Below are 15,570 nucleotides of genomic sequence, written 5' to 3'. Positions count from 1 at the left end.
AAATGCAGCGTTCGATTCCAGCTCCGGCCTTCCTGTGTGGAGTTTTGCATGTTCTCCCCGTAGCTGTGTGGGTTTTCTCCGGGTACTCCAGTTTCCTCCCACTTTTCAAAAACATGCATGGCAGATTAATGGGACACTAGTTCCAGCAGCTCCTATTTATTTTGTTGTTCTACTTCTGGGCGGCCCGGTAGTCCAGTGATTAGCACGTCGGCTTCACAGTGCAGAGGTACCGGGTTCGATTCCAGCTCCGGCCTCCCTGTGTGGAGTTTGCATGTTCTCCCCGGGCCTGCGTGGGTTTTCTCCGGGTGCTCCGGTTTCCTCCCACATTCCAATAACATGCATGTCAGGCTGATTGAGCAGTCGAAATTGTCCCTAGGTGTGAGTGTGGGCGTGGATGGTTGTTCGTCTCTGTGTGCCCTGCGATTGGCTGGCAACTGATTCAGGGTGTCCCCCGCCTACTGCCCGGAGATGGCTGGGATAGGCTCCAGCACCCCCCGCGACCCAAGTGAGGATCAAGCGGTTCGGAAAATGGATGAATGGATGGATGTTCTACTTCTTCCTCTCATAACTTTGCTGCTGTGAAGTGGGAATTTCTCCAGACTATTAAAGGTTTTCTTATCTTGTCTAAATTGTTCTTCGGTGTGAGGGTGAATGTTTGTTTTATCTATGTGTACCCTTCGATTGGCTGGCAACAAGGGAGTACCCCGCCTACTGCCCCAAGACAGCTGGGATAGGCTCCAGCACGCCCGCGACCCTGGTGAGGATAAACGGATTGGATCACGGATGGATGGATGGATGAAATAAATATTCAGTCCAGAGTGGGTAAAACATGTTTTCAGTCAAATGCATTGACCGCAATGGATGAGCGATACCGAAATAAGAAATGATGAAACCATCTGAACAACAGTTCTACATTTTTGTGCATTTGAAGAGTAAAGTATATGACTCATTTCCTTATAAGATTTAGTAGAAACAGAAGACAGACATGATCAATGAGTAAAAAAAAAAGATCTTGAGGTGTGGTGTGAAGATATGGTTGTGAGGTCTGATGTAGGTATTCCATACAAATTGCACTTTGGGAAAAAAAAAAGACAAAATAAATCATAGAGTAATTAAATATGAATCATTTCTCCTCCCTGTGCAAAGAGGCACAAACACCAAAGAGCCGTCAGTGTCCAGATCATTTTGCCAAATCATGTATTTCAAATTGTACTTGATACTTGCATTCGTTTCATTTGTAATGAATAATTATTTTTGAAAAAAAATGAATGAATGGAAAAAGACCATTATTTTCGGAAGGTGACGACATTTCCTTCAACTTCTCTATACAATGTTTAAAATGGTGACCAGATTCAGCTCTTCAGCATGCCCAAATCCAACCTTCAACCCAATCGGATGGGTCAAAGTAATTCACCCAATTAATCTTGGGTTAACTGCTCAAAAACAAAAAATCCGCAGCTCCTCAGTAAGTGGGTTAGGAAAACAAAACAACCCACCATATGTGTGTGTGTGTGTGTGTGTGTGTGTGTGTGTGTGTGTGTGTGTGTGTGTGTGTGTGTCTGCATGTATATTTAGCGGTAAATCCTAAATGGTAAGTGCCATATTTTTGTGAAATGTCTTAAATGAAAGCTTCAATCACATATTGTTTTATTTTATATCAGTTGTGGTGCTATGTGAAGGCAAAATCCTAAAACCTCTGACACTGTGCAAGTACTTGTGGAATGAATTGTAGGTCATGAAACACATTTTCGAAACGAGATGAACGGGGGAAGTCCTCGAGTTTAGTGTCTTGTCACATGTACAAATGTTCTGTGAAAGCCCTTTGCAGAAGTTCTTTACGTCATACGCCTTGCTGAAGAGTCAATACAATGAGAGGGACAAGCAAAAGAGGAAGCTAAAATCTTGTTGGGACCTGTGAGTGAGCATTACAGCAGGAACCGAGTCATGTGACGGGGAGGAGGGAAGTTCAGCAGTGGATGATTTTTGGAGAGCTCTTTGAAAAGCGAGCTGCCTCCTCTTTCTTCTTCTTAAGACTCGGGCGAACACAAACACTTCGAAGCCGCCGAGTCTCAGAAACGGTTTGGTTCGATTGTTCTCAATGGTGCATGGAATAAGGGACTACATCAAAAGCTTTCGGATGATGACACTTTGGAACTGAATGATGACATCTGTGAAAGCACCAGGGATAGCTATGAGCAACAAGAAACTTGCTCTCGCTCTTGTGCTTCTTTCTATCATCAGCTATGTGTCAGGTAACAATACTTTTTGTTATGGTCAAATATCTAATGTCTTACATTTGATTTTTAATATTTAGCATTTTCCGTCCATTGTGGTTGGTTTTAGAGTGCTCTAATAATAAAGTTTCAGTATTAACATACATCTGGAAAGTGTTCACACTGTCGGATGTCCGGAGTGTTCCGGACACAATTGGATTCCATAAACGTAGGCCCAGACAAGAGAATTGGCCCAAAAAAAAAAAAGCACGGCCAACAAAGTACCACGAAAGACGCTGGTAACAAAGAACCAGGAAAAGCGAAAAGAAACCAAAAATGCTTGCAAAAGGCAAGGACAGAGAAAAATGTAAATAGCATGTCAAACTCAAAGGATAAGGAAATCCACTACGAGAGAATACAAACGGAACTATAACAAGAACTACTTACTGTACGTGCAACGATACTTCGAAAAAGTAAGGCGACAATCCACGAGGCAAAATGTCAAGAACGTCTAGAAAATAAAGCACTCGGAGACCAAGTCGTGAGCAAGGATCATAATCAGACAGGTAACAAGGCCGGATTCGAGACAGGTGCGACTTGTGGGGGAACGCCCACTCGCCAGCTGGAGACTTAGAAAACAAAGCAAACAAGACAGGATCATCACGCACACTTTTGCAATGCTTCAGTTTTGCCATAATGTATAATGTTATACCAATTTCCATAATGGAGCAATATCTTTTTAATCCTTATTGACATATACTGTAAATGCTTTAGAAGTTTCTACAGTGCAAAATGAAAGATATAAGGAGCTCCTAAAGTACAGATGTCAAACTCCGGTCGTCGAGGGCCACTATCTTGTATGTTTGAGAGTCATTTTTGTCGGGGGTGACGTCTTCCCTCTGAGGGCCGTTACGACAGTGAAACTGAACAAATGTTCCATGATCTCATGTTTATTACTGGTACACAACAAATGGATGGATTAATAGTGTTGAAATCAATTTACGATTTGCTGTTTACTTAATTATTGTTCAAGCGATTGTAAACAGGGTCATAAAATTGTTAAAAAATTTCAACATTATTTATTACCCATGATAATTTGACATTTCGGTACAGATTTTAACAAGCGTCATGGAAGGTGACACACATGTTTTGCTTTCGCGGGCCACATAAAATCACATGGCGGGCCAAATTTGACCCATGGGCCTTGACTTTGACAACAGTGCCCTAACGGAACATGGGGTAAACTAACGATAAAGTACTGCATTTTTCTCATGTGCAGCAGAAAAAGTTTTCTTGTGAACATCGAAAAGTTTTTGGTGCATTCGAGAAAACTTTCTGGTCCGCTCATGACTTTCTTTGTGATGTTATTATTTTTATTTTTTTAATTGTCTTGTGCTTTGATATTAATTGAATATAAAATGTTGATTTCTGGGGGGTTTTCTTCGTAATACAGGAATGGGTGTCCCTCGGGTTGACGCACTGTCTGTGAACATTCTGGATGGCGAGGTGGTTGTCCTTTGGAATCAACCCCGAAACACCACGTCTGACATCCGGTACAATGTGCAAATGGCAAAGTAGGTTTTCCACTTTAAAAATACTTGACATCCTAGTCACCGAGATCAGTGTATTTTCACGTTAAGTTAGTATTTAAGTTATTGACAGATGTGATTTGTGCTGTCAGGCTCGCCGGTGAATGGGCGATGGTGCTCAGCTGCACAGGGATTACAAATACCTACTGCGACCTTAGCACACTCATACATGACTATGGAGGTGGCTATAAGGTCAAGGTTCAGACGGTAGCCAGAAACAACACGTCACTGTGGACGGTGAAGAAATTCCTCCCAAATGCAAGTAAGCAACACGATGTTGTCGTATGTTATGTTGTGGAAGCCTTTACCAAATTTAGGGTTGTAAACCATAACAGTTCCCCAGGAAAAGTGTTTTTATTCAAATTACAATGAGTTATTTTAAACTATGTGGCGTCATGTTAATTTATGTTTTGTTAATATTCATTTTTGATATGCTGTGTTGTGCTATGTGACATGTTCCCATAGTATTTTATATTTATTTGATTACATTAACTAAATCCCTTCCCTCGTCATTTTTTTAATGCACTGAATTATGCTGTTAATATTTTGCCAAGATTTTTCTCATTTCTGTTAGGTTTTCAGATGCTATGTTGCATTATGGTATCCAAAACAATTCGCTGGTCACGGTTTATCTTATGTCGCTAAGTTACACTGCATTGAATTACGCTAAGCTATGTTATTACATAACAATATGACATGATATTTAAAAAAAACAACCTTAGTTTCAGGAGCCAACATTGCTCCAGGATCCGTTATTGAATAATTTAAGTTGTTAGTTCGAACAATCTAACTCCATCTTTTCTTAACTCACAGGCAACCTGCAAGCTCCTTCCTTCACATTATATGCTACCTCCAGCACAATAACAGTCCATGTTCATCAAAAACCTATCCTCAGAAGGCTCTTTCCCTTTGGGGTTACTTACATCATCCACCTGGAGGAAAAAAACAGAAACGATGAAGTGAAAGTAAGTTTTGAAGGGAAAAGCCAGAAAATGAGTGACGAAATGATGCATCGATCTTATCGGCATTCTAATCTCACAGGAGACAATGGCATACCTGACAGATGCTGTGGATCAGCGGTCTAAAACTTTCAATTCTCTCCGGTGGGGAGTCGAATACTGCGTCAGTATCATGGTGGAGGGAAACGGTGCTTTGTCCAGGAGCAATTTATCCCCAAAGCAATGTCTACTTCTTCCAGAGCGAGGTGAGCAAAACAATATGGCAGAGGATATTTTTTTTTACCCCATAGCAAATTACTCTCACCATTATAAAATATTATATTATACTCTGTAGTCATTGTTAACATTATTAACTACTTTAAAACTAAAAACAGAATTTAAACACCGTATAATAAAACTAAGTCAAAACTGGAAAACGATAAACGACTCTCTATTTTTCTACGTTAACTTGTTGGTGAGTTACCTTGTTGGTGAGTTACCTTGCTAGCACAGAAACTCAACAGCTCATGTTAACATCAGCATTTGAAAACAAAGTTCTGTTCTTCACTGTTTTCAACTTCCTAATTTTACAAATTCCCTCGAATTGATTTATGTAACACAATGTAAAAAAATGCTTTTGAGAATATGTATTGGTTGAGTCCTTATTTATTGTTCCAGGGTACAAGGGGGCGGATTTCACTTTTGAATTTGTTGAGTGAAAAATGACTGCTGTACAGCTGGTTTTTCGGCAGGAAGTCGGTGTTGTATTTTTCACGAATAGTCCGAAAATGACGCTCCCCATTTCCCTTCTTGGGAATTTTGGTAGACTAGCAGATGAGGCAAACACACTTCGAATATGACACCTCCCATTCCGTATGAATGTTTTTGCCTTCTTATTTGGGCCAGCTCCCTCACTCATTTTAAGGACCATAAGCAAGGACTTAAAAGGTAATTCACTGACTAGCTTGTAAATTTTGCTGTGCTTAGCGCCATTGTTAACGAATACGCGGTGACCTAAATTCGACCTTAATGGTCAAAATTCAGTTGTCATCTGACTGGTTGTCCTGTATATCAATCAAGTGACAGAATGGAATAGGCCGACATCCATTTTTTTTTAATGTCCGCAATCAACCGGTAGATCGCGATATACATACAGTATATAATGAGCATCCACGCTCTCGTTTATCTTACCCTCTCGAGCTATGCTAACAGGCTAGTGGAGCAATTGCTTCTTGTCTTCCAAACACCTTATTGTATTATGAAGCACAATTCAGTTGGGACGATCATTTAAAGTAAACCATTTGTGCTTCTTTCCAGAATGGTTCATAATTTCGGTGTCATCCCTGACGGTTGTGGGCGTGTTGGCTGTGGCCACCATTTCGGCAATCGGTCTGCTTTGTCACCTGAAACGTCCAGCGAAAATGCCTGCTGGATTGGTATGTAAACAGAGAATATTCTCACAGTTAATGCCAGGTGACCATATTTTGGTCGTTAGAAAATATGGGTGAGGGGCAGGAGAGTCCTCAAAACACCTCTTGCTATACAAGGGGTCCTTACGTGGCCACTTTAGAATGCCTTGTTGTCGCGGCATAGAAAAGCCATGAAACAACACGGTGAGGGAAAAACCCCCACGGAGTCTGAGAGTGGAAAAGTTTCATAATTTTTGAACCCTCATTTTATATGTTTGGTTACATTAATCATTCAAATTTTGCAGGCTTGTTAACAACTCTTCAACTCTGTGCTCTTGCAAATTTATCCATCCATCCATTATCTAATCTGCTTATCCTCACGATGGCTGTGGGTGTGGTGGAGCCGATCCCAGCCATCTTAGGGCAGCAGGCGGGGTACACCCTGAACTGGCCGACAGCCAATCGTAGGGCACACGGAGACAAAGAACCATTCGTGCTCACAGTCACACCTCGGGACAATTTAGAGTGTTCAATCAACCTACTATGCAAGTTTTCGCAATGTGGGAGGGAACCGTAGAAAAGCTGCACAGGCACGGGGAGATCATACAAACTTCACACAGGAAGGCCGGAGCCAGATTCGAACCAACGACATCTGCACTGTGAGGCGGACATGCCAATCAGTCGACTACCATACTGCCAATGTCCAATTTAGGAGACATTTATTTTTACTCTACAGGGACTTTAATGCTGTATAAAGGCTCGGAGAGGTGATTTACTGAAGAGTACGTTTAACTTCAATTAAATTCCCTTCTAATCTCAATCAGAGGCTATGACATGCGAGAAGTGGATGATGTGTAGTGGTCACAATTAAAAAAAACAAAAAACAGCAGAGTAAAATATCTTAAAGGCCACAATTTGAATATTAATAAGGCTCATTCTCTCTTCTCTCTTCCTAGAAATCCCCTGTGCATGGCTGGCATCCCCTCATTTTCTCAGAAGGGCCAATGGAAATGGTCACAGACAAAGGTTGGTTCCTCTCCAGTAGCAGAAAGGAAACTAAAAGCTCCGCAGAAATCCCTCAAAACAAGGCTGCACCTGGCATTTTGAAAAATCACGACGACAGGACGAGCCTGGACAGCGGTGTTAGCATGGAGTGCAACCCTACAGAAAAACAAGAAAGAAGCCCACAGCGCAGCCAAGAGGATAGCGGTTGTGGGAGCATGGGAGGGACGGTGTATCCCCATCGGGATGACACGGTTCAGATGAAGCGGAAGGACAGCGGAGCGGGACTCGGCTGCCGATTGGAATCCACTACCGTGATCGCAATGGGACAGGAGAGTGGATCCCTCAAAGAGTTTGACAGTTATCGCAGGCAAAGCCCTCCACTGCAGAGTCGTCACGACGAGGTGTCGAAACAGATCCTTCCGAGTCCACTTTTGGCTGTCGTGGTCTCGGGCTACCGTGCGGGACCTCAGTCATGTATCTGCTCCGGTGCAGCTCAGTGCTCCTGGTGCCTGAAACGCATCGCCGATGAGGCTACAGCGATTCCAAAGCACATAAGCCACCCGAGCATAGAAGACTTTTCAAAAAGGACGCAGGCAGAAACAACAGAGGGTTTCCCTTTGTTAACAGCCCTGACACAAGGGATGGACCTTAACATGAAAACTGTGGCCATTTCGCTTTGTGACTTGCAGCTGGATACTGACTGATTCACTATCGGGACACCTTTCAAAATATACTGACAAAAATGGATGCTGCTTTGGAATAATACTCCCTTTCTGAGTAAGTTGTGGGCGAGGGATGGAGGATGTTGAAGGGGGGGGGGGGAAATGTGCGAAAGAAATACAAGCAAAAATATGCTTATAGGAAGGAAATGTAAAAGTTAAGGCGCTTTTCAACGGAATGTCTCGCATCTGCCGAAAGGGAAGTGGGCCGGAAGTGAAAGCATTGTGGAAATGTACGCAGACAACGTGTGACGGTTTGTTTCTTGGGTCTTGCCTCAACTCTCACAGGCAGAAACTGTGAGAAGTGTTTTGACATTGCATTTTGCTCAAGATCAATTGACGTGTCAGGGCCACACATGATGGCAGAAACATTTCCCTTCTTCCAAAGTATACTTAACCCTTTCGTACAGTTGGGGGTCACATTTGACCACTTTTAACATTTGACCGCAATAAACATACCCCAAGTGTCATTATTTCACTTTGAATTTTTTTTTTCTAAACTGACCTGATAAAAATGAAACTGTTTAAAAATTCTATAACCCACTAAAAATGTTTATATACGCTGAGTGTTTTAAATGGAAGCCATGTGAAATGAAAAGGCCTAGATGTGTTGTATTCAAGGACAGGGAACGGGAAACACAAACTTGCAATCCCACTTGCAAATCCTTCTCGGGGAAACAGAGAAATACTTTGAGTGCCACTTGAGGAACTGAATTTGGACCCAGAAGCCGACAGGAGATGAAAGTGGCGAAGTGGCTGGGCTGGACGCGGCAGTGCATAAAAGGCTTAACGTTCTAAGAACGAGTAACTCAAGGTTATATAGAGACAAACAAAGGACGTCAAGGAACAAAGATCCAAACTCTGTCACATCTATCTGTAAAAAAATGGCTATTCGTCAATAAAATGCTCTACTACCAGACGTGTGCATTTCCATGAGGATTAGCCATTTTTAGGGAACTCTTAATCTGATGTGTTTTTAAAAACACACCTATTTATTTTGTTTTTTTCCAAATGTCAAGAACATTTGTAGTCACCCTGTATATACCTGAGATTAACTGTAATTATGTCTCATCATTCTTTGTTTGAAATATTTATTTTTTTTAAATACAAGCCATGTGAACTGAAAATGCCTTGATGTGTTGATTTCACACTGACACGAGACACTGAACATGACTTCGCCCCATTCAAATCCTCCCACAGAAACAGAAATGCGGCTTGAGAGGATATCGTTTCCTCTTTCAAGAAACAGCTTGTTTTAAAAGAAGTCAACAGACTCATCCAATCTAGAGCAAAAAACATTTTATTAATGCAGATTTTTCAATTATTATTGGCCAATAAAAAGCATGTACCCTTACGGTTAGATTAGTTTACATTATACATTGTTTTATCCCCATAAAAATAACTTGTGGACTTTTTTTCACGTAAAATACCATGACACAAACAAAAAATAATTATCTATTTTAGAAATGTAAATGAAAATAAAATAATTTGGATAGGTGTTGTTAAAAATTGGAACTATGATGCTTTTATTTTAATAAAATAACATTTCATATTTTAATTACATTAATCATATTTCCAAATAGGTATATACATACACAGTGGTACCTCGGGAAAAAAAAAGTTTAATTTTATCCATGACCCCACTCATAACTCACAACAGTCATATCTCAATTCATCATTACCCATTAACATTTACGAAAATGCCATTCGTCCACATCAGGCCCCCCCCCGCACCCCTGACAAACAACAAAATTGTTATTAATCCTTTTCATAGCACTCATTTTGTATTTTATCAAAATGCTCAGTAATTACATAATTAAATAGAATGTAAAGAATTCAACATTTTTGACATATATATATTTTTTTTTGTTTCAATTCAACGGACATTGTGCTGCTCCCTCTGGTTGTGTGTGCTTTAGCCACCCATACAGATACATGGAAATGGAACCAGTCAAAACTCCCCAGTAAGCTGCAGTATTACAGCATCACGTTCCACTGTTTTCAAATATCCATTCCTTAAAAGGTTATAGCAGCAAGACACCAATGCTTATCATTAGCCCGTCTATGGCATTTTATATTGTGTGTTATTATGAGGCTAGCGGCCTTTCCGAAGGCAAAGTTACTTGTTCTTTTAACGTGTAAATGTGTGTGTGTGTGTGTGTGTGTGTGTGTTTTTAACGATGTACTACCACCATGTCAATGGAGCATTTCACTCTGCATTTAAAGTTAAAATTAAAATAGAGCAATCCCTCCAAAATTAAGTTATAAATTACTGCAAATCATTATCGTTATTATTATTATTTTTTTGCAATGAAGATCTTGAAGACAGAAAGCTATGACCTTTGGAGGTGGTGTTTTTTTTTTAATCAGCCGAGGTATCTCAAACATTTTTCAGAGTCATATTATGAGAAAAGCAATGAGTCATTGAAGTTCCACGACTATATCAGAAAGGGAGCAGATGTGTTAAAGTTGGAGGTGAGCAACTTCCTGTTGCTTGCGTTCTCCAGCTTGATCAAATGAAACACACTTCATTTTTACCAATGTGGTTGTTACATTTTTTTTGACAGTAATCCCTCGCTATAACATAGTTCATCTTTCGCGAATTTTTTTCTGTGCATTTTATTTTTTTCACACGGCATTGTGTTCTGCATCCTTATTGGCTAAGGGACCAATATCAACAGTCTCCGCGCCTCATTGTAGTCGTCCTATTTTCAAAACAGGCAGGGAGTCTATACACAGGAGAAAGTTGCAGTACACCGCGACATTTAACTGGTCACATCATACAAAGTGTCCAGGCAACTTTTATGGTGAATTCCCTTTCATTCCCTTCAAATATCAATCCTAATAATTCGGAAAATCTATTTTTTTTCCCTCCAAGGACAAAGACAGGTCATTTTTTGAAGCCGCTAATGGTGAAAGGAGGGCGAGACTTTTTTAAGCCGATTTTGCTGTGGAGAGAAAGTGACAAATTCTCAGTTGTACTCATGCATATCAAACCCTTTGAAAAAGAATTTCATTTATGCGCATAATATACTCACATGAGCACTCTGTCCGTCAGCGGGCGTTCTGAAGAGACAAAACCAAGGTTCTCATGTGATCGTTGAGAACAAAAGTGAAGAGGAAAAGGGGTTTCCTGCTCACTCACCTTTCTTCTTGCAGCAGTTTTTACAGGATTTGCACTTGTACTTGTAGCAGAACTGCACAATGGCGATGGTGAAGAGGATGGCGAGGATACCGAAGCCCACAGCTACTCCCACCGCCGTGGGGTTTACCCTACTGCCTGACAACACACACACACACACAGAAATGATACATTTGCGAAAGAATTGGTCGATTGCTTGCTCTGTTTTGAGTGACGCTGTCAAAGAGATATGGATTCATCCAGTTGTTTATTATTTGGATTTTAATCCGCAGTGGTGAAGTGGTGCAAGAACTGCATCGCCATTTAGAAACCCAAACAGATCCTTCACTATCCCAAAGCAGATAGTTGCCAGGAGCGTTGATTTACTCAACTGCAGTCTATTTGAAGAGAAGAGGCCTTGATTTGATTGCCGCATTTCCTCCGATACAGAAGTCGGCACTTTAATAAGACACCGTCCCAATTGGTCGTTGGGTACCCGATCCACTTATGACAAATACCTCCTTCAAGTAGAGAAACGAGGGACTATCGTTATCAGCTTCATAGATGCCATCTTCATCAAGAGACACAAATTGAGCTAACAGTTGCTAACTCAAACAGTCGTACCTAGCGAGGCCTGCCATTTTACAGTAAAGCACCCTTTATGACAGGAGTTACATTCCAGACCCACCCACGATTGGTGAACACAATATATAGAGCGCATGCAATTATTTTGTAATACTGTAGTTCTAACCCTCCACCATGCTTTGAACACACTCGAACTTATTAAAACATGCCCCTCATTTTACTGTAAACATTACAATTAAACGTTGTATAACGAAACACCCAAATGTTCCATTGATCCATACAAATCTACCACAGTGGGTCTCAAACTTTTTACCACCGTAATGACCAACGTTAAAATACAGTGGCGGAGTAGAACTGGAACATGCACAGTTTCAACCATTTAATTCAGTGAATCCTTCGCATTCTACTTGACAAGAGGCGGCACACGTACCACTCGTGGTACACCTTGAGAATCACTGAATTCCAATAACAGGCCTCTATCTTAATGCTAACATAAATGACAAAAATGGGCGAACAGTAGAATATTGCGTAGCATAATGCTCACAGGCAGTGGCAGTCGTAAAATAAATGGCGCCCTGCGTGTGTGCGACTTCCACATTTCTAACAAAAACCTGAAAAGCCCCTTATGTCTCCACAAGGGGGCGCAAAATTTCATCAAACCAATTCACGTACCAAGCCGCCCTGTATGGCCACACAGATTGCACATACGACAAACTGCCAATGCCCGAATGCATACACTGTATTGTTTCTGCCCTGTGGTAACAACTATCGCTACCTTCTCTCCCTCTTCTTCCTGCGTTTCATTACGCAGCATCTCTTGTCGTAGAAGCCATTGCTCCCCAGCACGTTGTGGCACAGCAAACACTGAAGGCACACAACTCGAAATTCAGACTTGCCTGTATATTATAAAACCCCATGAAAAACACCTTTTCTAAAAATCTGCGGCATAGACACTAGCAATTAATCATCATATCGTGGATGAGATCAATTAGTGTTTGAAAATGTACCACATTTTGTCAACAAGTTCCCCACACAGCATTAAAGATCTAATCTTTAGCTATGTGGCATTTTTAAGTGACGTAAGCGTTCCGGAAAATTTTGATGTGATCATTTGACATTGCTCGGAGACACAGTATGTGTCAACTGAGTCAGCCTCACTTTTTGTAATGTGACTGCATTTTATAACCGTCCTTTTTATTTTGTCTTAAACTACACTTGAATCTGGGCCTCCCACATTTCAAAAACGTGCATGGCAGGCTAATTAAACAGTCTAAAATTGTCCCCAGGTGTGAGTGCGGATGGTTGTTCGTCTCTGCGTGCCCTGCGATTGGCTGGCAAACGGTTCAGGGTGCCCTCCACCGACTGCCCGAAGACGGCTGGGATCGGCTCCGGCACCCCCCGCGACCCGTGTGAGGATAAAGCGGATCGGAAAATGGATGGATGGATGGATACACTTTAATCTGTCTTAAATTGAAGTACACAGCTATTTGCTTGATAGCATTTAAAAAAAATACCATGCCCAACACAATAGATGCCAACCCCTGTCAGCAGTTCAGTAACTAAATGCCCACGGCGACCATTTCTGGAAATACTGCTTATGGATCACACACTTGTCTATTTGCATTAGATTCGTATTGGTTACTTAACATAATAACAATATTAATAATGATTTTTTTTTTAAAGACAAGTATAGGATATGATACAACCACGGTAATACATCATAATGTGACCTCTCTGACATGGTCAATATAAACTGAGCATTGTCATTATAAAGCGGGATGTTATATCACTGTTGAAGTCATAATTCACATTCATTTAGGTGACTGTCTAAAAAAAAGTGTAATATTAAACTGTCCACATAGCTATCCAAAATCTCAGTAAAACTTGTTGAACATCAAAGAAGTGTGTCAGAGTCACGCCATGTGATCACACTACACAAAGAAAAAAAAAACAAGTCCAAAGCATTGTCTTACCATTATTGCCCATCGCGGAGGACCTTGTGAACCTTCCGATGTCGCCTCTCCTAGCTTGACTTCAGCAAAGTACCTATCCGATAAACGATAGATCAGTTTTTAAAGATGAAAACCGTATTTGGGTTCTGTGCTTCCTTCCTACATCTTAGGTCTGAGTGTTGGTGTTCCCCATAGCTGGCATTTTTTAAAAACCGGTCCATCTGCTTTGTTGTTGTCATGTTCCTTCCTTTCACAAGATAATGTAGGAGGTGGAACACGCTCCTTTGTTGTGATTGGCAACTTTCTTGACAATTCAACCCATTATACCAGGTAGCAATATTTAATTCACTCATTTGGAGCCCTCACATGAGCATAAACTCAATTCTCTTCTGTGCATGAATTCACTTTCATGTTTTCAAGTTTTAAACAAATTCCGTTTGGAAGGGCTGTGGGGACACTGAAGCTATCTTAAGACGTCATATAAAAAAGGTCATTAGCATGAGTCCAAGATTTGTTTGGAATTAAATTATAAATACAACTGAGCGTACAAGACAGAAACAATATTAAAGCATAAGTGAGAAGAAAAAAAATAGTGTTAACCCGTTCGTGTTGTGTGCATTTGTGATCAGTTTTCATCATCACGCCAGTCGTCCTATATCTTTTTAGCCTTTTTTTTTTTTGAACAACTACCTGTACACACAGATAAAATGATTTTTTTTGCTAAATCAGTGGTTTTGTTGAGGTACATTTCCAGGAAAGACTATGACATTTAAAGTCATAAAATGTGTACCTGAAAGATGATGTCATGGAGTATCAGTGTCGATCACTGAGTTTGCATGATGTGCACAGCAGTACACTTTCCATCCCTCAGGTGACAGCAACTGACTTCATCTGTTGGCGAGGGGGCGGCTGATAACATCATTACAAGAAAAAAACCTCTCAGCTAAGTTAATAATAATGATAATAATAATAACAAAAAAACGAATCTGCACTTTTTATGTCAACATGTTCCATAAAATTGTTATGAAAGTCCTTGAAAGTAATATACATGTTTTCTAAATTTGACACACCACCGAGAAGAGTGTTATTAACAATCCTGTTGAATTTGAATGAAAAAAAAAAGTTTATAAAATGAGGCAAAGTAAGCCACCGTGTCCACTCTTCAATGCTGTGGGCGTGTCCGCCAGGGTTGCGGTGGCCATTGGGAAATTGTTGTTGACATCTAAAATCACTGTCACCACTTATTGGTTAGCATTTGGGGCCTTATCACATCAGGAGAAACAAAATGCTCGGCCACTCCATTGCAAATTCCTGGGCCGAATTTCAGGCCGAGTACGTCCCTGGTGTCTGAATGTGTGAAAACTCGACAGTCAGCTGTCAGCGAACGTAAATTTGCTTCAAGTCATCAGGTCATGGCTGGGCTTTTCTATGCTGCAACAATGGAGGCACTCTAACGTGGCTCAGCATCTGTCCATCCGAGCTCTTCTACCTCCTTTTTGTGACGTGCATGCACTCATGGCCAACGATGAGGCACTCAACAGCGGCCCTGCTAGTGAAAATTATTTCTTCTGTAGCTTCCCAACAGAGTACGACATAGTTCTCAGTCTTTGCACCTTTCCAGTAATTATTTTCAAACATGTATTGAGGAATTAATCTCCGAATTCACTTTCCGGGGACTTTTTGGTATGGGGTGTGAATACGTTGACATCCTCTGTGAATTACTACCACGAAATATTGAGTTGGCCTCTCTTGAACTTGTCTTTTGTGTTTATCTGAAATACAATTGTGTGGTTCTCAATTTGATTGTTGAACTTTTGGAGAAGATGCACTCCAGCTGTGACTTCAGGGTAGGACAAGATGCATTCTTTTGACTGCAGGTGAGGTCAACTGAACTTTTAATCATTTACCAGTGCTGTTTTCAAGCTAAGCTGCACTTCCTCATGCGGCTCTAAAGACGGCTGTCCAATTACACAAAAGGCATGCCTGGGCACGGAGATGTTGGTCAAGCGATTTAAGTGGTGAATGTGCTGTCTGTGTGT

At 40.9% G+C, this 15,570-nt stretch overlaps 1 protein-coding gene and 1 long non-coding RNA gene across 2 annotated transcripts; one reads left to right on the top strand and one right to left on the bottom strand.

Moving 5' to 3' along the window:
• Positions 1 to 1,947: 1,947 nt before the first annotated feature.
• Positions 1,948 to 9,000, top strand: il10ra (interleukin 10 receptor, alpha). Its single transcript, XM_086126339.1, has 7 exons — positions 1,948 to 2,252; positions 3,667 to 3,787; positions 3,895 to 4,064; positions 4,616 to 4,767; positions 4,844 to 5,006; positions 6,058 to 6,176; positions 7,106 to 9,000. The coding sequence occupies exons 1-7, from the start codon at positions 2,159 to 2,161 to the stop codon at positions 7,856 to 7,858; spliced, it is 1,572 nt and encodes a 523-aa protein (XP_085982465.1). The 5' UTR covers positions 1,948 to 2,158; the 3' UTR covers positions 7,859 to 9,000.
• Positions 9,001 to 9,155: 155 nt separating this feature from the next.
• On the bottom strand, positions 9,156 to 13,729 carry LOC147197334 (uncharacterized). The gene is made up of 4 exons (XR_015102558.1): positions 13,553 to 13,729; positions 11,019 to 11,153; positions 10,912 to 10,939; positions 9,156 to 10,821 (listed from the first exon to the last, which is right to left on the bottom strand). It is a non-coding gene; the product is annotated as an uncharacterized LOC147197334 (long non-coding RNA).
• Positions 13,730 to 15,570: the final 1,841 nt, after the last annotated feature.

The sequence above is a fragment of the Hippocampus guttulatus genome, chromosome 12 (assembly GCF_054856545.1).
Source record: "Hippocampus guttulatus isolate MCC_2025c chromosome 12, RoL_Hgut_1.0, whole genome shotgun sequence".
NCBI classification, from domain to species: domain Eukaryota; kingdom Metazoa; phylum Chordata; class Actinopteri; order Syngnathiformes; family Syngnathidae; genus Hippocampus; species Hippocampus guttulatus.
This window is presented reverse-complemented; position numbering and strand designations above follow the sequence as displayed.